The sequence below is a fragment of the Engraulis encrasicolus genome, chromosome 7, assembly GCF_034702125.1.
Source record: "Engraulis encrasicolus isolate BLACKSEA-1 chromosome 7, IST_EnEncr_1.0, whole genome shotgun sequence".
NCBI lineage: Eukaryota > Metazoa > Chordata > Actinopteri > Clupeiformes > Engraulidae > Engraulis > Engraulis encrasicolus.
Window position 1 is genome coordinate 41,309,076 of NC_085863.1, and position 21,812 is coordinate 41,330,887.

A 21,812-nucleotide genomic window follows, 5' to 3' on the forward strand; every position below is an offset into this window, starting at 1 on the left:
ACCAGGGTCCCTGTACATGAACTTGACCATTGTTGTGAATATTATTTCTGTACATTACTTAAATATCTACTCTGACGTTGGCCTATACCTAGGCAACAACAACATGAAGTAACGCTTGAATGCACTGCTGAGCACATCAAAACTATGCTGACAAAACCCTCTTTTAAGCAAACCCCTTCTATACGAACAAACTTGTTAACGTTTGTTTTCATATGTTGGGATCTTGGAACCCATGTTTTGATGGTCTATGAAGCCTTATTTGTATTTTAGATCCAGCGATTTTGACGGTATGCTACCATAGGGTTACACTGTAGAATCCTGGCCGTGGGGAGTGAAAATGGCGTCCATGATTCGAGATGGCCAGACTCTCTTTATATACGGCTCTGCTGGCCTACATATCTAGAGGCCCCTAGTGACCAGAAATTGAACATAGTGTGTAACATAGTCAAATGTTCTGTCAAGCAGCTTCCTTGGCAGAGGTCTGCGCTCTCTGAGTGCTTCTAGTTATCTATGGAACTGATCTAAATGGCTTTCTGAGTCAAGGATTTTTTTTCAGCCATGAAAATGATAGACATTTGGAAAGTGGGTTGTGTCCAGGCTGTTTGGTCTACACAACTTTAGAGTTCCAGAATTAAGTTAGGTGTGTTTAGAGCAGGACCTCTTCAATAACAGGCTGTGCACAATTAGATCCTCAAGGATGCTGTGTAGTTGGTCCACATCGCCCCCTTGTGGGCCCATGTAAATCCTGTCCAACATAATACTGTAGAAATTACTCCTACAACAAATTATGGTGTAACAGATCAAAGTAGGTGAAACTACACACAATTCCATCAATCGTGAGACACTATGGTCTCTGAGTGTTTTCATCAGCTGAAATGAATATAGGACTTGTAGAAAGAAATAACACATCCACACAGATTTACGTAAATTTAAAATGCTTTTAATAGCATAAACTGCCACTGCACAAAATGTTTTAAACTTTTTTTTTTTTTTACACAATTTCACAAATCACAATATAATACAATACACAGGTACAGTATGCCTTGGCAGGTATATGTGTTTACAGGAGAAATCACAGTGGCTTGGTACTGTATGTATGCCATGTACTGAACACAGTGAAAAAAACACAGCATTAACTCAGTACTATTCTGAGAATATAGGTCCCATTTGAATGTTGAATTAACACGGCAACTCCATATATGCTCTAAACGGTGGTAATTCGACACTCAAAGAGTTGAATAATTGCTAAATCTAATGAGACCATTCTCTCAAAATAGTGTTAAATTACCGCTGCATGTTTTAAATTGTGTACGGGGTGTCCTCCCCTCTGGCTGGCACACAAAGGACTTCCCTTCTCTCACACCCCGCTATTGAACATAAAAGAGTCTGCATAATACATCTGGACCAACAAACACCCTCCTAGACAACAAGGCAACATGGATTTACACCCGGGGTGGAGGCACCCAGCAGACACAGGCAGCCCCTGAGCCTGAGGTGACTGACCTGGGCCTTGTTTCCCAATAACGATGGTTCTTAGCCTTACGTGTGTCGTTAACCAGTGATCCTACAAATGTTCTTAGATTTCCTACGACTGTTTCCCAAAGACACTCGTACATGAACGCGCGTGCACAGCCTCTAAGATCATTCGTAGCGTCGCTCTTAAGGATCGCTGTCCACATATGTGGTGCTGAAGTGTACTCGGAGTGAACTGCGCCGTCATCTGCTGCTAAACCATTTACAAAATGTAAGGCGTGTGTCAGTATCAAAAGTTGTTTTCTATAAGGGTGGGACTACATTTGTAGCAGTTTGCAACTGTCGACAGGAGTTATTGTTGGCAAATGAAATAAAATGCACACACAATGAAATCATGCAAAACTCCCAACTGACGGTAATAATGAGCTACGCCGTTAAGACCCAGATAAAGCGCGTGCACTTGGCTACTGCAGCTTAATATTTAAGAAGACAAGTAGGCCTAGGCCTAGTTGGAGTTTCAAATTGGGATGCACAAAGTTACAACCTCAAGGCGTTCAAGGCTTGACAACTGTCGGGAGCACCTCAGCATGCTGTTATGAAAAACAATGTCCATCAACATTGATACATCCCCTCGCTGCCTTTTTGTTATTGCTTAGCCTACTAGAGTCGGAATAGGGAGAGGAGCTTGAAACATGTGGTGAGCGGTGCGCAAAGTACCGCGCGCTCAAGACTTTCACAACTGTGAGGACATTTTTGCACGGCAGTCTGCTGTTATTAAAACAAAAAATCTACACGAATCCCCATCGCTGCCTTTTTAATTTTTGTCATAGCTTACCCTTCGCCTACAACTATCATGTATTTTCGGCGTCGCCTTCCCTTTCTTAGGCTACTTGAAAATGAAAGAGGGTGCAACAACTCGCTGACCATTTTTCTTCAAAAAATATAAAATAAATAGGCCTAAAGTTTCGGAAGTGGCCTTCCGACATCAACACTCTTGTCTCTGGTTGCCGAAGCCCCTTATTCATTTTGCCTTGTTCTTGTTCATGAAGCACCCACACAAATTATGATCGATCACAGTTTAATTATGCCCAGGTTTATCAAACACAGTCGAACTATTTTACTACCTGTAAAATATTTCCAAACACATTACTTTTATTTTATAGGCCTACACATCCACAATTAATGTTACCTTCTTATTTTCGTTGCAGTGTCAACTGTGCTGCCATGTTATTTAGGCTACACTCCCGTCTTAAAACATCAACTTGAAGCGCAAGTTTCCTCTTTTCCTATGGGTGTCTCCACTGTGCCATGCCTCTCGCGTCTTAAAACAGCAATCTTATGCGCAGGTTTCTTCTTTTCCCTTCATATCCTGTGGGTGTCTCCACTGTGCCATGCCGCTACGATCAATCTTAGCGCGTTAAGACTACTCTAGATCACTCGTGGATTGCTCTTAGAGTTACGTGTCAACCTGCGATGGTTCTTTGCTAAGTTGGCTTTGGGAAACGCTCCGTGAGCTCTACGATGGTGTTACGTGTGAACCTAAGTAGCACGTAGCGTTAAGTAGTACTTAAGGCCCTTTCGGAAACGAGGCCCAGTGTGGCTTTGCCCATGTGTGTGTTTCAGGAATTTTCAGGCCGACAGAGGACTGCGCTGGTTCCTGCCACGAATCTCGAACCAAGTGACATGTCCATGAAAATTAGAGAATCAGAAACGTTAGTTCGCGCCAGGAACCAAATAAAACAGTGTTAAGTGAACCTTGACGACAAAGTCGACAAAGCAAGTTGAACCGGGTCCATACACTGTAAAATAAACGAACAGTATGAACTCTGGATCGTTTCCTGGTACACAAATCACTTTGGTTCCCAGTGGTGTGAAAGACCAGCACTGGCACCAGCACCTTCCTTGTCGGCCTGAAAATAGCTTTATGCGTCGACCCTGGAGGACCCAGCCTGCCTCTCAGCCAGTGGCATTCTGGGAACTAAGGCACCCTAAACATTGACAATGATGCTCCACCATTGGCAGAAGCAGCAAGAAACAGGAAAAAATGCAATAATGTCAACAATAACTTGGCTAACTGTTAATCAAAACAATATTGTGCTTATGCGACATCATTTTACAGGATTGATATGAAACAACAACATCTAACATTAACGCTTGAAATTGAACAATTAATCATAGTTTTGCTATGACATATGTAGCAGTTAAAATTCTTCACAATTACATATCTAATAGTGGTAATTCTTAACAGTAAAACACTGTTGATTTACAATTAAATATACAGTAGCCGTACATGTTCTTGAGACTTGAGATTCATGGTGTCTTCAAACTGACCAATGAAAGGAGGATGAAGCTAACTGCATTTGAAGTAGGTTGGTTCATGAATTCATAATTTTGAATAACACAGAGTTGACTTGCATGTTTACTAGCATTTACGGCAATGCATTACCACTACGTGCAATGTCTACATAACATAAAATGTATGCATATGTTCACATAAAGTTACAAGGTCAACAGAATATACAATAATATGCATCACTGTCATTGCAAATAGGGTTGATTCCAGATATATTTCAGGTTTCTTCAGAAAACATGTGTAGTGCTTTGGAGCTAGTGAAATAGTCCGTTCCTACGTACAAGATATTCAAGCTGTGGGGGATTCCAAGAAGCTGCTTTAGAGGTACGTAAACCAGGTTATGTTAGCCTTGAGGTAGTGGTAAATCATCTAATAGGAGGGCCTGGAGGTCTCATTTTCTGAACTGAATGACACCTGTGGGCTATTCAACTAGCAGATTTACCACTCCCTTTAAGTTGCCAGGTTTATCACTTCACCAGCTTCTTGGAATACCCTCCTGGTCACACGAAAACAACAAGCAAATATTATAAAACAAGAGAGAAAAAAATCTCTTGGTTCTTCATATATTCCGCAGTCAACCATGAACTATTATGGACCAAGATCAGCGTGGGATTTCCTTCATCAGTAATACATTTCCGCATATCAGCACCCAAAACGCTACAATATCAACCAAATATCTCTTAGATTCGATCTCGACTGGTCAGATGTCTTAGGACTGTCTTAGGTCTCTGACAGATCTCTTACACCAGTTACAGACTAGGTTAGCAACAAGTCTAGGTTAGTCCTCCTTCTAGGTCAGTGATTAAATGCTTGGATTCGTGCAAGACTTTAGCCGGCGATATGCTTGCTACAGGACATGCGTGCGGGGGCACATTTCATGCACGAACGTGTTGCCATGCAAATTTTATGCCAATTTTGCGCATGGGAGATCCCATCCAGTGCAATATTGACAAAACCGCGAGGGGTGATCTTTCGAACATGTTGAGTTGTTGATATGTTGAGTTCGTAGTAGAGTCAAACAATGGGGGCAAACATTAATGAGGCCCCTGTTGGCTATCTGCCCCCTAGATGATAACTCAGTATTGTGCAAAGTGCTCCGGTTGTCCTGAAGCAAGTGTGTGCACTCAGTCGCACACGGTTGCATGTGCAATTCTAGGCACACAGCAAGCATATCGCCTGCCTTGAGATGCTGAAACAGCGCCGATAACACAACACAGGGGTAACTAGATGGAGGATGTCGTCCTGCCCTTGGAATAGCCTGGAACTCACCACTAACATGTACTACCAGCATTAACACAGGCTCTTCATATTGCTTTCAAAATGCAATATTTAACATTGTATAGAGACATAGCCTAGTCAACTACAGTAGATCAACCCTGCAAAACATGTTTTTTTTGCCTGGCAGGTCGGTCTAGTCCCGCACCATAGGGGATCATCGTAGCTGGCTCTGTCCTGTAATTACAACACTGTGTGGTTTTGAATCTGTGTAGTTGGAATGGCAACCGTTGGTTCCACAGCTTTGACTATGGTGTGAGACCAGACTGTACACTACATGTTATATATAGTCAAGCTTTCCAGGCTAATAATAGTGACACACCAATGAACAAGTGAGTCAAGCTAGGCTAACATCTCGGATACCGAATGTATACGTTTAACATACTCTATGAGGCATAAGGCGAGTGTGGCTTAGTGTTGCGTTACTGTTCACTCATGAACAATAGAAATAGAAGAGTTTAAAAAGTCTGGGCATTACTGCCTTCTCGCCAAGTAAGTTATGTGGAATTGGCAGGACCTGCTGTCTTGTATGAGTAAAAAGTCTTGAAAAGGAAATGAAAATCTAATATCCCCTTACTGTGATTTTTTTTGATGAAGTATAACACAATGTTTCGACCAAACACAAGATCTTTGTTAAATAAATTACTTAAGTTCTTTATGCAGCTACTACTTTTTCTTTTAAACCTTTCACCTTACTTGTATCCAGCACTCATTTTTTTTTTTTTGCATGTGCACGCACTCTACGGCTTTTACGAACTCAAAAGTGTGGTAAGCCTAGTCTCCTCATAAGTACATCATGACACAAGACTTGACTGACTGTGGCAAACTGTTTGCGAAAGGCAAATGATAACCTCAAATGCAGTATGTATTCATAATCATGCAGCCTTGTGACATTGCATTGTCTTCTGAAACCATCCAACATATCTGTGCAAATGATCATTCCCCATGAAGAAAATGACTCATTCAATGATACTTCAAGAACTATGAATATTAAGACACTTTGAAAAAATGTTAATGGCAAAAGAATGAGATCCTTTAAGCAAACCTCTTGCAGAATACAAAACAAAAGTATGTTCTTCATTTGAATACTTTCTCAGGTAAAAAAATATCTTCAGTCTGCGTGCTTCAATGTATTATACAAATAAGTAAAATTCACATACGTAAAAGTATAAACCCTAAAATGATCATGTCACCTCAAAATAGTCTAAAAACAATTTCACAATCGACCAAAAAATGTAAATCAAGGAAACATTAACTAAATTAAATAGGAAAAAAAATGAAATTTCAGCAGTCCCATTTCATTACTAAAAGTCCTCTGCTCAACACTAGACTTGGCAAAAAAAAGAAATTAAGAAGAGGGAATTGGCGATAACTCTACTAGGACTGAGTGGGGCATCTAACCTCAGGCGTCAGGGCATCTCTGGGGGATTGCCCCTACTGTAGGGGCTGTGTGCAGACGACCGACCCTCTGGCTGAGGGGGTGTAGGCCGTTGGGGTGTCGCTACCCGTCGTACAGAGTATATGTCGTCCCTTTGCTCCCTCCTTCACCCCGTCTTCGGAGACTCGATGTGCAGTGTTGGCCAAACTCCATATAAGAACTACAACACACAAAAACACAACGGTCATTTAAAAAAAGGCAGGGTAAGGTATTTTTTTTAAATCTATTACTGTCTGTAAAGATGTAGGAATCATGCCAGAATCTAGCGACGAAGTTGCTTTTCTTTTCATTCTTCACATGCTTCTCTGTCGGACGCATCTAACTTAGATGCGCATAGAATCTTTGTTTGGAATGCTGACGGTGTGATTATTTACTTTTCGGTAGGTCATGCGCATGACTCCTACCACGTTATACATTAAATACCATCGTTACTCCAAACGAATATTCTACAGCCGTCAAAGTTATTCGATTCAACAAAATGAATGGTCACCACATCAGCCAATCGGAAAAGAGAATTCTGTTGTGAAGGGAGATAACCAGAATGGATATGGCCAAGTGGTAATGTGTTAGTAAAAGGTCTGTGAGCTGTCATAGTTGTGTATTTGAAGAGTTCAGATGCAAAACCCCCTAACTCCATTTCTGAAGACCTGCACTTCAAGAACCCTGTTGTTGGTTTGGTTTACAATCATGTACTTGATAATACATATACATAATTGTATTACATAAATAAAATAAAAAATATGCAATTTTGATAGCTTTGTATTAAATAAAAATGAATTAAGATTATTTTCTGAAAAGGCACTTAGGGGGTTTTGCATCTGAACTCTTCATTTGTAGTTAAGTCTTTTCAATTACTGTTATAGGATTCCTCTGGAGGAATGGTGCACATTATGGGGCTAAGTAATTTTGGATAAAACCATGTGCGACACGTAATGTATTGGCAAGCAAAATACAAAAACAGTCAAATGATATGAAGGTCAGCAGCTAAGAAGGGGTACGTTTGTACGGTATATGTTGTGGTATGTGCACATGATAAACAAGCAAGGGGGTAAAGAGCCATGGGCACTTACTTACCTTAACCTTTGGTCTGTGCTTGAGGTAGGTTGACCTTATCTGGAGGCTGGGTGAGAGAAAACACTTAACAGTTTACACACTAACCTCTGATGCACTAACACTCCTATGCAATAAAATCTGCTCTATTGCCCTTTAAATAAAAATAAAACACACACACACACAATGCACTAACTCTGCTTGGCCTGTATACCCGATACAAACACACTCAATAAATTGCTGTTGTGTCTGAGTGAGGGCACGCATACACATTGAAGGAGGCAGACAGGGAAGTGCTGAACATTAAAATGTTACTGTAGAACTAATGCATAATCATACGGGTAGGATTTCTGTGTCTGCTTGCAGTACAGAAGAGCGTGGAATGGGAGAGCTCTACCTTATATAGTAGCTCCCGCCTAAAATGCATGGCATTATGGGAAGTGAAATGTTCATATCCCTACACAACATACAGTATATACGGTATTCAAAGATCTGAAACTCCAATGCACAGCCAGGTTCCAGGTGCTGCTAAAGTGCAGTCATCAGTAATCCACAGTAAACAAGAAGGATCACCACACACTGGTGGACTTAATTTTGCTGCTTTTTAAACATAAAGTCATTGCCTGATGAAGGTCTAGTACCGAAACGTTGTTTATTAAAAAAGAACAGCGAAATGGTCAGTGTGCGGGAGTTTCTTTAAACTAAACATCAAGTCCACCAGTGTGCGGTGCTCCTTCTTGTTTACTGCAGTATATATGGTATATTCAACTTACACATCTTTATAAAAATCATATACATGAAATGAGACCCTGATAGTATGGGCCATATAAGTAAGCCAACATACACCTTCCCTGTATAATGTTTATATGTTCTAGTACGGGCCACTTTTATAGTATGTGCCACTGTGACGGAGGTCATCTTGCACCTCTTCACCCACCTACGATACCGCTGGGCTAAGAGACTAGTGTCTCGGCCCAACGGCACGAGACTGTATGAGGCTATCGGAGGGAGGTTTTACCAACATTCCACGCCAACTCTGCTAGTTAGCCTCCGTTACACCATATGATAATTGCATAGTCCATATACAAATTATTTCATAGGTTATACTGTATAAGAATATGTCTTTAATGTAAGAATGTATCTTTTCTCTACGAGTGCCCTTGTTTGTAAGTGGCTTTGAATTAGAGATCCACCGGATCCAAGATCCGGTTCCGGATCCGGCAGGATAATAGGGTTTTTCACAGGATCCGGATCCGGTTCCAGGATCCAGGATCCGGTAGCCGAGGCTTTTCAGTCAAAATAGTTTGAGCCAACATGATAAAAAGGGCCCACGTGTGTGAGTAGGCTATGTGTTTCAACTCTTTCATAGGATCCGGTATCCGGTTCCGGATCCGGAAGGATCTTAAGCAGTGGATCCGGTATCCGGCAGGATCCTAAAAATCAGGATCCGGTGCATCTCTACTTTGAATATAAGTGTAGTGTAGTGTAATGTAGCAAAATGGTCTCACCTGAGGAGAATGTGCAGGTAGGAGCCGAAGCCTGTCAGGAGGTGCCACCAGGCGTGAAACTGGGTGACCACTCCTACTCCTACGGGCAGTGCTTGGCGAGAGGCCCTGCACAGGAGATATGGTATTAGTATTAGCACCATAGACATACGTACAGCACATACCGTAATCTCTGGCCTATGAAATGAACCGTATATAAAACCGAGTTTTGTTGCAAAATGTTGTGTATCCATTTTGGAACCTTTTTGGAAATTGACATTTTTGTTTCGGGCATTCCATTGCATTGCAAAATGCATTTTATACAGGTTTAAAAAGTATGTTCTCAAAATATTTGAATGGCAAGAATTCACACATAGATGACAGGACTTCTGAACAGTCATTTCCAATAATAAAATGCAAAAGTAAAAAAAGGTGGATACAGTATTTTGCAGCGAAACTGTTCATATATAGACTGCACCTCTGTATAGGCTGCAGGTGTCCTCATTGTAACATGGGATATTTACAGTACACTAACTCCCTTCATTTGGTACTTTGGTTCAAAGCATGTGAAATAAGTAGAGTTTTTTTGCCTGGAAATTATACAGGTCAGAAAGTACCTTAGTGAACTACAAAGTAGATTATCGATGTTCCATAAAACAAATCCCAGCAGGAAGACGCCCAAGGATGTGTAGCACAGCGGCCTGAGCCATGGATACACCCTGAAAAAAAAACATATGGCCATGAATTATATTAGAAGCCAAATATATACAATTAATGCTTAAACACACACACACACAATACATGTCCTATGAAAATGACTTACCATGTAACTATGAAAACAGCCCGTATAACTAAGCAAGCTACTAGAGCTCCGTACATGACCTGTGGAGAGAGAGAGGAGAAGACCTTAGGTACTACACATGATGAACGATACAAACTGATCAATATGATGAAAGCAACTACTATGGGACTCTGAACGTGTCTGAAGCAGGGCTTGACATTAACCTTGTCACTAACCAGAGCCTACTGGCTAGTGGTTAACTTTCCTTTTTTTTTGGAATATTTGTGTCTTTACAGCTGACAGTCGAGCGTGGGAGAAAGAGGTGGGGCAGGGTTGGGACATGACCCACGCAGGACTCGAAATTGGGTCCCTATATGTGGGAGGCTTAGTTCTACCACAGCCTGTATGCTTACTGCGCACACGCCACACATTTGAATTCATGTAAACATCAATTTATGTAAACATCACATAATCAACAAAAATAAGTTGTACATACCTGATGAAAAACAGGCTCTTTCCATTGTAAGTAAACCTATGATTTTAAACGGACAGATGGAGATATAGACCAATAGATTAGCAAATGAGATCCCAGCACTTCACATGCATTAAGCGTGGCACAGAATGTAAATTAATGACAGTTAATCGTCAGTGTATCAGTGATTACTTACCAAACTTACTGAAATACTGAACAACATCAAAAGGCATATTGTCATAACATTTATGGTATTTTCTTGCTTGAAGCATTCATATCTGTGAAGCAATGAGGAAAAAGATGTGAATTTCTTCTGTTCAAACCTTCAAGTCTAAAAGCGGCACAACATTTTATGTAATATAATAACATATAAATAATATGATTTATAATATATAATATGTATACTACATGTATTTAACAATCTTTGTAGGAAGAGCTTTGGTACACAGTGTGTTTTGCCAACAGATAAAGAAGGTTTTAGCATTTCAACTTTAGGGTTGATTTCGGAGACTTCAGACTTTAGACCTTCAACAATGATAAACTTTGAGCGCAATGTTGAAAGGAAAGCACTTTCTAAACCCGTTCTTTGTTTGTGCTGTACAGGACTGCTCATGCCTGTGTTTACATTTTTCTGGACTCATCATACACATATCCACGATAAACAACCGATCTCAGAAAATACATTAGCACCACGTATTTACAGAATGCTATGTTGCTATACAAACAAAATGGAACTGAATGGCTGGTTTCAAATGTCAGGTCTGCTCTACCAGTATGACCATAAAATAGACATTCTCCCACCCCCTACCCTCAGCCCAGCATCCTTTGTTATGACAAACACATTGACCTATTTATACCTCCATTGACAAGCACAGAGATTAACAAAGGGGGTTAAAAAAAATCACCCACTAAAAACAAACAGTACATAACATATCCACCAGAGGGGGCACATCACTGACTGGGAGATAACAAAAGGACTTACAAACAGTATACAAACACACAGCAGCTGTAGATCATCGGCAGCTCATCTAGTAACTGAAAGGGAGCAATAGCACACTCGTTAGTAGGGCATGACCACATGCTAATACTTACGTCAAAGGCTGTTTACAAACAAACAAATAGGGTTGTGAGTTAGGACGAGTGCTCTGGGGGACAGACAGTGTTTGTGCATCTGTGTGTGCGTGCGTGTGTGTGTGTGTGTGTGTGTGTGTGTGTGTGTGTGTGTGTGTGTGTGTGTGTGTGTGTGTGTGTGTGTGTGTGTGTGTGTATGTGTGAGCGTGTGCGTGTGTGTGTTTGTGTGTGTGTGTGTGCGTGTGTGTGTGTGTGTGTGTGTGTGTGCGTGCGTGTGTGTGTGTGATATGGGCCTCACCTGCATTTCATACTTCAGGGTCATGTGGAAGCACCAGGACCCAATGCCGACCGCTAAGGAGCACACACACACACACACACACACACACACACACACACACACACACACACACACACACACACACACACACACATTTCACGTTTATGATGACACTGTGCATCAGCCTACTTGATCTATTTTGACTACCAATTCACCTTATGAGGACACTTTCTGCACCACGGTTGGGGTTAGTAGTGCTTGTTTGCATGAAAAGCTGTGCAGTATGTTTGACCTTTTGTAATGTCTGAACAGTATGTGCATGTCTGTAGTGTGTTTGGATCAGTCTTGTAATGTGTGTTATGTGTACTTGAAGAAGGTGTAGTAACACCAAAATGTTAGTTGGGTGTTTGCACAAAATAAATGTTTAAAAACTAAGATCCAGTGCTCTCCGGCTTCTATCTTCAAGTGATGTTTGTGTGTCCCACTGTGATGCGCCTGCAAGCTGAGGGATGATGTGTTAAGTCCCAATGGAATGGTATATTATCAGAGAGAGTAGAGAGAGAGAGGTTCCATTGGCCCATTGTTTCCGGGTTCTATTATTGCAAGGGGGAGGGGGGGATCCCCCTTTAGGCAGACCTAGGCAGACCTAAGGACTGTTCTATTCAATGCTAGGAGCATTATGACACGCCCCTTTAGGCAGACCGGAATCTGGAGCGTGTTCCATTCTCTACACTCTGCACTGTGTACTGTGATACAGTGCACTTTCCACCCTCAACTTAACGGCTAAATTTGAGGGTGAAGTGCAGGTCCAATTCACGTTCTGTCTGATACACTTCACGGAAATGACGGTTGTCGCGTGTCATCAGAGTTTACCAACCACCAATATACAATTCATCACGGAAGACACTGTTCCTTATGTTGACAATTTTTAAAAGTTACCCCTTTCTCTTATACACATGGCTATTGTCTTTTGAATCAAAGCTATGCTGTCATCACAGAGATTCGGCAGTTTGACCAATCTGACACTCAACCAGAGAGGAAACTACGTAACAAACATGGCGGCCGTTGAGTGCGAAAAGTGTACATAACCGCACACTTCAAAAAATGGCCGGTTTGAGGGCGTTATCCGGGTAGTTTACAGTACACTTCACCGCCGCGATTAGAAATGGAACCGCCCTGCGTACCCAAACACAGTGCGGGAAGGGCGGAAAGTACGAAGATTGGAACAGCCTCCTAGTCATGTTGGGTGCCCATAGCAACCTATTACATTGGCATATCTCTATATACTTAAAGAATCTCTGATATTATCATCTCAGTGAGGTCGGTGCTCCATTCTTGCCTTTTGTCCACGCGGATTCAGCATACTGTGCTACTTCAGAATAATGGCCCCGTAAAAGCTTTATAAACATTGTGTAAATAATGAGCCTATTAATAATAGAACATTTACTTGTACAAATGTTTGTAACTGAGTAACAAATATTGTGTTAACACAGTCGACACAGCACATCTGCTGCAATTTGTCCTGCAAAGGGCAAAAGAGATGAAACCACTGGAGGTAGAAGTGTCCAGCAGGAAATCACACATTAAACTCCAGTCGATTTGCACTCCGCTGTGCAGCCGTAGATTGGTTCTTACTCATTCACAAACCTTTCTTAACACTGATTAATGAACTAATTATGAACAAAACTATTTTGGACACCAGATGGATATGAGCCATTGCGCTATAATCTGGTTGCCTGATTATCATAGTCTTGCAATCAAGATTTGCCGCCGAAGGTGTTGCGTCACTAGGAGGGCGCAGCCTGGCTAATAATCTGGCACATTTGCATTCATGTGTGTTCATTAATGTGCAATGTCCTGAAAAATAAAGTAAAATACAGTTGAGTAAAGTGAAGTAAAGTAAAACATTTATAAAGTGTTACCAAAGCTTTTTAAGGGAGTGTTATTCGTAAGTGTTAGCCTGTACTGTAGAACACTTTCACAGCAGCTGGAGACCAGTGGTATCAGGAGGAGGTGGCGTCCACTTCAAAAGGAAGTGGTTACAAAACATCTTCACTTCCCCGAGGAACACACGGCAGGGGCCCAGTCTGGGGCTGACATTGGCATGCCATCAACATCCCATTACACAAGTGCCTTAACCATGGGGTTCAGCCAGGATACACAGTGAATGCAGTGCAGTGTGAACTCAACATGAAGAGAGTAGGATCAACACCAGGAGTGTTAAATTTGACTCTGTAAGTGTGAAAAACAAAAATGACAGTGCATGCATATCATGCATTACTACACTTCATTACACTTACCAGGCATGTTTATCTGACGTGACTTACAACTATTTAGGTACAGGGCATGGATTGGAGCAATGTGGGCTTAGGTGCCTTGCTCACCGGCACCTGGACATTTAGACACCAGCCATATTATTCCTACTGGCATGGCTGGGGATTTGAACCAGTCAACTTCCAAAGGCAGACTCCGAAACAACAGTCAGTATAAGGCCATGACTGGTGTAGGGTAAGGAGCACCAATAGAGCTTGAAAGTCCCGCCCCTTAATTCCGTGTTTCACGGGAACTAAGCTGACCATCTAACAACATGGTAGCAAGTAAATATCTTCTGATCTCAGTCACGATATGCGCTGGGCTACAAATATGCTGTTTAAGAGGCTAGATAAAGATAATTAATGCAGAAGTATCAATGTTTTGTTCCGAGGCCGTCGGCATGAAAAATGTGAAGAAACACAGCTTTCTAAAAGGTTTGGGGGTTCATATGAAAAATTAAAATTTTCGGCTAAAAACGCCGTTGAGGTCCCATGAAATCGGGGGAAGTGACGTCACTTTCAAGCTCTATGGTACCTGCTGCTAGACTTTCTCGCTGTGGCGTCAAACGAGTTCCGTTCTGAAGCAAAGCAGGTATATACTGTATGACCACCAGTTTCAGGCAGAACACAGTTCAGGTGACATGTATATGTATGTGTCTATGCCACCAAATGACTTCTACCTTCTTCAAATGGACTGAATCGAAGGTGTTTGACGTCAAGTGAAAAAGATCCATTCAGGGCTGCTGCTATGGATACCCTGAGCATTACTGGTCAGGAGGCCCCCCTCATAATTAAATAAATAAAAATAATAATAACAATAATAATAATAATAATAGCTATAGCTATAATAATGTACTAACGAAAAAATATATGTTTTGTAATGTAATTTAATCTTTTTTATGAAGTTTATTAGTCAGTCTCAATTGAAGAGGTCCCAATTTTGGGGGCGAAATGGTTGGTGCCAAAAACACAGGTTGGTTCCCTAAGCACTCTGCTTATGTCTAGAGGCGGCTCTGGATCCATTGCTCACCACTGAGCATGTGCCAAGTTCCCATTGGTCATTAGAGAGGACCGGCTGCATTGATCGACGCCACCAGAGATGGCAGGCCAGGCATGTTACATAGCAGCACGTCAATACTACGGGCTGAATAACCGGACATATCAAATCATATTATATAAGTGACAGGGTGGTGGTGAGAATGAGTCCATAAATACAAGTGTAACAACATATTTCATTATAAAACGTGCATCTTGATATTTCCCTCATCAATTTCCCTTGTGAATCACAACACCTCTGTGTACTGTATATAACCAACACTAAATACCACACAAGACCCTAACTGTTATTTGTTCATTCAATTCTTCTGTACTGTATTATAATTATCTCTCTATCATGTAATATACGCATATCCCACTTAAATGTGTGCACTGAAGTGAGTAGCTTTTAATATCACTGTGTACATGTATTAATTAAATGTGTAATTTAAGTGTAAATTATACCGCTACATAAATAGTGACGGTAAGAGTCGTTCTATGATACTATTCTATTCTATTTACTAGAGTCTATTTTATTAGACACCACTGAACCACTAAACAATGGAAAATAAAGAAAACAGATGATCAGTATTAGTCCTTGTGTACTGAAATATCTTGTCCTTGGTCTGTGACAGATACTCCATTCTGGCACCTTTCCAATAACAGCCATCTTTGAAGTCAGCCTACGTTGTGGGCACACATTTCAAAGACTGTTTGTTTTTCAAGGGCATTCTAATTAAAGAACAAAGTTACTCAATAGTGTGGGAGTTTCTTCCCTTGGCTGATGAGGCCCAATTATGTACTTTCAAGTACAGTGATAAATATTACCCACACAACATTTTTCAGCTTGTCTTCTTGTTAATTTACACACTTCCAGTATGATTTTGTCTATGCAACAAAAAAAGGCCATATCCGCCCCAATATTTTACTAAAAATATAACCATGGTCTCATACACTGAGAAGACATAACTTGCTTCACTTTACTATATAAAGCACTCATCGCATTTTAATCAGCATGTGAGTGTGCGAGCGTTTCTATGGTCTGTTCCAATATCAGCTGCAGGGCTTTCTCTCAAATGCCGGGTAAATAAACGTGCAAGAGGTCTGTTGCAAGAGGTTTCTTTACTTGTGTGTGTGACTGTGTGTTTACCTATGTTCATGTGTGTCCTTGCATGTGTGGCAGCCGTGGGCTAAGGTTTAGGGTGACGGTATCCCATATCATCCACGGCTGATGTGCCCTTGAGCAAGGCACCTAACCCCCACATTGCTCCAGGCACTGTAACCAACACCCTACCTAAATACCTGTTAGTCTATTAGGATGAAAACGTCACACATAATGTATCGCAATGTAATGGATGTGTTTACCTGTAGGTATGCTTGGATACACTTTAGAATAGGGTTCACCTGTTAGCCACTAATAAATGTCTAGTCTCCAATGTGACTTATAAGATCAATCCTTTGTTAGGTGAATTCACAAATGTCTTGTTTGTTGTCAATAAGGTCAACCCCCTCTGGGATGGTGTGTGTGTGTGTGTGTGTGTGTGTGTGTGTGTGTGTGTGTGTGTGTGTGTGTGTGTGTGTGTGTGTGTGTGTGTGTGTGTGTGTGTGCGTGCGTGTCTGTGTGTGTGTGTTGGGGGGTGAGGGGGCAGCTAATTAGTATTAGAGGCTACAATGTGAACCCTCTTCTGAGGTGTTACCATGGGCTTGTGTGTGTGTGTGTGTGTGTTTCAATGTACCTGCGAGTCCCAGGAAGGAGCAGACGTAGCGCAGCTCCAGGCCGCTGCGGAGAGTCTGCAGGGCTCCATAGATGGGCGGCAGGATCATGATTAGATTACTGACCGTGTTCCCTGAGAGCAACACAAGGAGAGAAAAGGAAAAACAAGCTTTATCAGGACATGGAACGATAACAAATGCAACCTTGAGGACGACACACTTAGAGCAAAGCTGTATAGGGCCAGAGGCTAGAGTGCATATTTCATTGTATTTACACAAGTAATCTTCCTGCTATATTGCTTCTACTAATTGTGTGTAATGGGATGCTAAGGTCACATGTCTCTTTAATCCAAATGGGATGTTTTTCAGGCTTTTCTGGACAACAGTGCCCAAACACTTTGGGAACAACAGACACCACGACACACACCAAGTACTAACACCTTAACAGCTTGTGTACGGATTACATGACATCAATATTATCCGTTCACATAATCAGTCCTTAACATAAATAGTTCCTCTAAAAACATAAAGAGGAACGACACATCATATCATCATCCTATGATTACTTTAGCGTGTGTGTGAGTGTGTGTGTGTGTGTGTGTGTGTGTGTGTGTGTGTGTGTGTGTGTGTGTGTGTGTGTGTGTGTGTGTGTGTTTGTGTACTGTATATACCCATACGTATGTAGGCTAAACAGTAGCTAAATGTTGAGTGCAGTAAGGGCATCAGCTATGTAATTACACGGTACTGTGTAATGCATAAGAAAAGAAAATACTAGGCCATGTCAAAAAATAGCCATTCTTCCACTACAGTGATCACACATAAAGGTGAAGAAATGCATCTTCCTAACAATGGGCTCCATAGAGGCTGGAAGGGACATGGCATTGTGTTACTTTGCTGAGGTCCTGAAAACTGAGAGTGGTCTCCACACAAAGGCGTGCGCTACAGCATTTGAAAACAGCTTCTTTTTTTGTTATGGCTGCCCCTCTTTTTGTGTTTACAAAGCACTGAGTCCATGAACACAGCACATTGCTCCCACAACCGTCTCCATGGTTTTGTCAACAAATGAAATGAGTGAATAAAATGCCAATAGTAGATTCTTGCCATTCAGAGAACACAATTAAAAAGATTATTTTTAGCCTGCTAATGTCTCATCTCATCTGTTACTGCCAGTATTTGTCTTACAAATAAGCACATGCATGCATAGGCATGTGGACAAACAGCAGCCTCTCCTCAATGACAAATATACTGTATTTTTGTACACTGTTTTGTGTAAATACAGTACAATATCAAACAAATGTCTTCCCAAAAACAAATCTTTTTTTAAACATTTTGAAGGATGAATGATGAAGTCCTTCTACTCTACTACTCTACTCTAACTTGGGCCTACAGTTTAACTTCTGTCTGTTTCTGTGCTGGATTAAGATTGGTGGAAGTAGTTGTCAGTCAACTTTCTGTCTGTTATCTGCTTTCAAGTCCTACAAATGTGATATGAAAATATTTGTTTTGGAGTGCCCTGCACACACAGTGTGTGTGTTCAGTGCTTTGCTGTTCTAAGGCGTGGACACGGCTTTTGCAGTTTACAGCAGAGGTCATTCAGGCCACCGTCTAAGCAAGCAGTTATTCTCATTATTGACAATTTGTTAACTGGACACATTGTTTTACTCTACAGTAGACTGTACATTTCGCTGTGTTAATTCAGCACGTAAAGACTTGGACCAACTACGGAAGGGTTATTTGAACTCTCTAAGAGTTTATTTGACACTGCACATCTGTATGCTGTTTTCGGCTTTAAAAATGTTTGCAATAGTTTATACAATAGGCCTATAGATCTAGGCCTAGGCCTACAATTAAATACCATGCATTGCCCTAAACGTCAATACTGCAGTAATACTACAATAATAATACAACAACAGTAAACAGTCTAACACATTTGTTTTACAACACAGGAACAAACTAGGCGAATGCAATGAGTTTGTCATGCCTTAGTTTGACCCAAAACTCGAACGCCTTTGTGGGCTAATGATCTACTGATGCCTCGCCTTATTTTCGGTATCATGATTAGGGATATCTTGCAACATTGCAGCACATAACGGCGGTCTATTGCAAAACTGAGAAGTTTCGGAAGTGACTGCTATTGATTTCTCATGCATAAAGTAGGCCTAACTTGTAAAGTAACTGTAGCCGGTGCCTTTGCAGCGTAGCCTACAATGTGGCCATTGGTTGACACAACGAAGTAAACAAGTAAAGGCCACTTTGTTGCGCTTTGCCAGTTGTATTCGAATAAAATGAAGGGTTTTCCATGTAACATAAAATAGCTTGCTTCGCGGCCTGGGACAAGCTACACACACAAAGTCTAGCCCTTGTTATTGTAGCGGAAAGGGCTATAGATATTTTTAATACAAAACGCGCTCGCTCGTGCAATGCAACTTACAGAATTCTGCGATGTAAAATGACACGACATAGTTCTCTTCACACCAGTCAAGTGTAGATGTTGGCGTCCCCCAGTATCCTAGCCTGTCCATCGGAGGAGCCATGATGGAAAAGAAAGCAGTGTTTTTGTGCGAGGGAGGGAGGGGTTGGGTCTTTCACGGTAGCCTAACGGATTTCTGACAGCACCCCGCCGCCGTCACAACCTGAATGCAAAGACAGGTGTGAACCCACATGCTGCTGCAAAGCAAAATCGCTCAGCTTTGCGTCCACTGGCAGTCTCTCACAATTTGAAGGGCGGACAAGCTAGCATAAAAAACAACAGTCTCTGCGTCCCACTGATTGGTTGATTCCTTGGCGTGGATCAGAGCATTCGTAAACTGCAACTCAGTAGCCTGCAATAATAAGGAAGGAGCAGTTCTTCACTCAGTAGCCTAGTTCCGCCCAGCCGGGAACTCCCCTTTGTCAGTTCTTTTCCCAGGATTTTGCCTACATGAAGCGGTATGTGTGTGTACCGCCGACAATTCGGAAAGCTATCTCCCCTTTTGATCAAGTCTATGCTGACAAGCTCAGCCCGAAGGACGAGAACTGCAGCCATGGAGTGAGCGCAGATAAGGCACGTCCGAAATAGTAGGCATAGGCAGTGCACCTTGTCCTTATCCAAGGTACTGTCACGTATTCATCGACCTTCGCCTCAAATATCTATCTGCAGGCTGGAGTAGCCCACAGGACGATGACAGTTTAGCTGTTAACACACGAACAGCACGTGCTTTCTTTCTGTGAATAAACTCAACAGACATCTAACATGAGGTGGGCTATAATTTCGACCTAAAACAAATGGATTTAACATATGGATTTAATTCATTTAATCAAGTAACAGAATCGCTGTTTCAGTTTGTGACATAGGTCTATTGTTTAAATTGCATCCATTGAATCTGGGCCTAGGCTACAGTAGTTTTTCGTAGTTCTAGGCTATGGGGCAAAGGTCACGAAAAAAAACCCCCTTTAATCCATTTTTTATTTTTATTTGTTTTAATCGCAGGTTGGTGACACCTGCCATACTGTAGTACAGGGGTGGGGAACCTTTTTCATTCGAAGGGCCACTTCAAATTCATCCAAGGGCCGTACTATGGAACACAAACCAGGATTTCCCCCTGCACTTTAGGCCTACATTGAAGGCAGCCACCTTTAAAATAGACCCCACTTTCTCTAGGCCCCCTGAATATAACTTAATTGTATTGCAATTAAGCATGCTACACGGCTCCATTGACTTTCACTAGCTTAGCGACATGCTCCTTCTTTTAACTTGTCTTAAAGCAAGACAACGGCTTACATGAAAAAACACTTTATAAACACTGGCCAACGATTTTAACTGCATTAAGCCCCAAAATAGTGGCATACTCCTTTAAGTCTTGCAGATGACTTAGAACCATTCAAGTACAGAGAGACTGAGGAAAAGGTTTTACCCCCAAGCAGTGTGACTGCTAAACAGTGGCTTTTTTAAATAACCATTTTTTGTTTTTACTTATTACTTATTTCTCATTTATTTTTTTTACTTTACTTTGGATACAGAGCTGATGACCCCATCATCATTTCACTACAATAATGTATGTGAGAAATAAAACAACTTGAACTTGAACTTGATCTTGGTGACTGGTTGAGTCAATAAGTGTGAGGGTGTTGCAAATCAGCATGCAATGTTTGGTAAGCATTTAAGATAAAGATGTCTTTCATGACACTTTGCAAGTAAATTTTAAATGGTCATATTACAGAAGTTGTACAGTTATACAAAAATCCTCTGTTCAGTTACAACGGGCAGTCATGGGTGAGCGGTTAGGGCGTCAGACTTGCATCCCAGAGGTTGCCGGTTCGACTCCCGACCCGCCAGGTTGGTGGGGGGAGTAATCAACCAGTGCTCTCCCCCATCCTCCTCCATGATTGAGGTACCCTGAGCATGGTACCGTCCCACCGCACTGCTCCCCATGGGGCGCCACTGAGGGCTGCCCCCTTGCACGGGTGAGGCATAAATGCAATTTCGTTGTGTGCAGTGTTCACTTGTGTGCTGTGGAGTGGTGTGTCACAATGACAATGGGAGTTGGAGTTTCCCAATGGGCTTTCACTTTCTTTCAACCCTGCCTGTGGGCAAAGCCATCCTCGCTTCACTTGAGCAATATGCCTATTCCCCAGTAGGTGGGAGCATTGTCTAGTAGTTCATCCTGATCCTCTATGGTGGTTCTGGACTTGCTTACATTCTCATTCTCATGCAAAGTTGAGCACTATTTGGGAAATAGTTTTTGCTTTTTGCATCTCGATGTGTGTTATTGATGAGGAGCGTAACCACGTCATCTCATATCGTATAGCAGCTAGTACGATTTCAACATGAATGTACTGCATGTCATAGGCTACAAGCTTTATAGTAGGCCTATAAATAGCAAGCTGTTGGGGACAAGTTTGGGCTTTTGGGGCGCTTTTTGTATTCATTCCAGACAAGTTCTGAATTTGTAGAGCTTGCACTCTTTATTCAACAGAGCTTAAAGCTGTCTATTTGTATTAGGTAAAAAGCTATTCTCTCTCCTGACAAGCAGCCGATGACACTGTACATACATTCTTGACCTTGAGCTGAAAACACAGGAGATTGCCTGTTCCTGCTT

At 41.6% G+C, this 21,812-nt stretch overlaps 1 protein-coding gene across 1 annotated transcript; it reads right to left on the reverse strand.

Moving 5' to 3' along the window:
• Positions 1 to 924: 924 nt before the first annotated feature.
• Positions 925 to 19,859, reverse strand: acer3 (alkaline ceramidase 3). Its single transcript, XM_063203582.1, has 11 exons — positions 19,166 to 19,859; positions 16,758 to 16,868; positions 11,696 to 11,748; positions 11,309 to 11,361; positions 10,523 to 10,604; positions 10,351 to 10,386; positions 9,897 to 9,955; positions 9,691 to 9,792; positions 9,098 to 9,202; positions 7,614 to 7,659; positions 925 to 6,699 (listed from the first exon to the last, which is right to left on the reverse strand). Exons 1-11 carry the CDS (start codon positions 19,266 to 19,268, stop codon positions 6,646 to 6,648), a joined length of 804 nt encoding a protein of 267 aa, XP_063059652.1. The 5' UTR covers positions 19,269 to 19,859; the 3' UTR covers positions 925 to 6,645.
• Between the last annotated feature and the right edge of the window lie 1,953 nt (positions 19,860 to 21,812).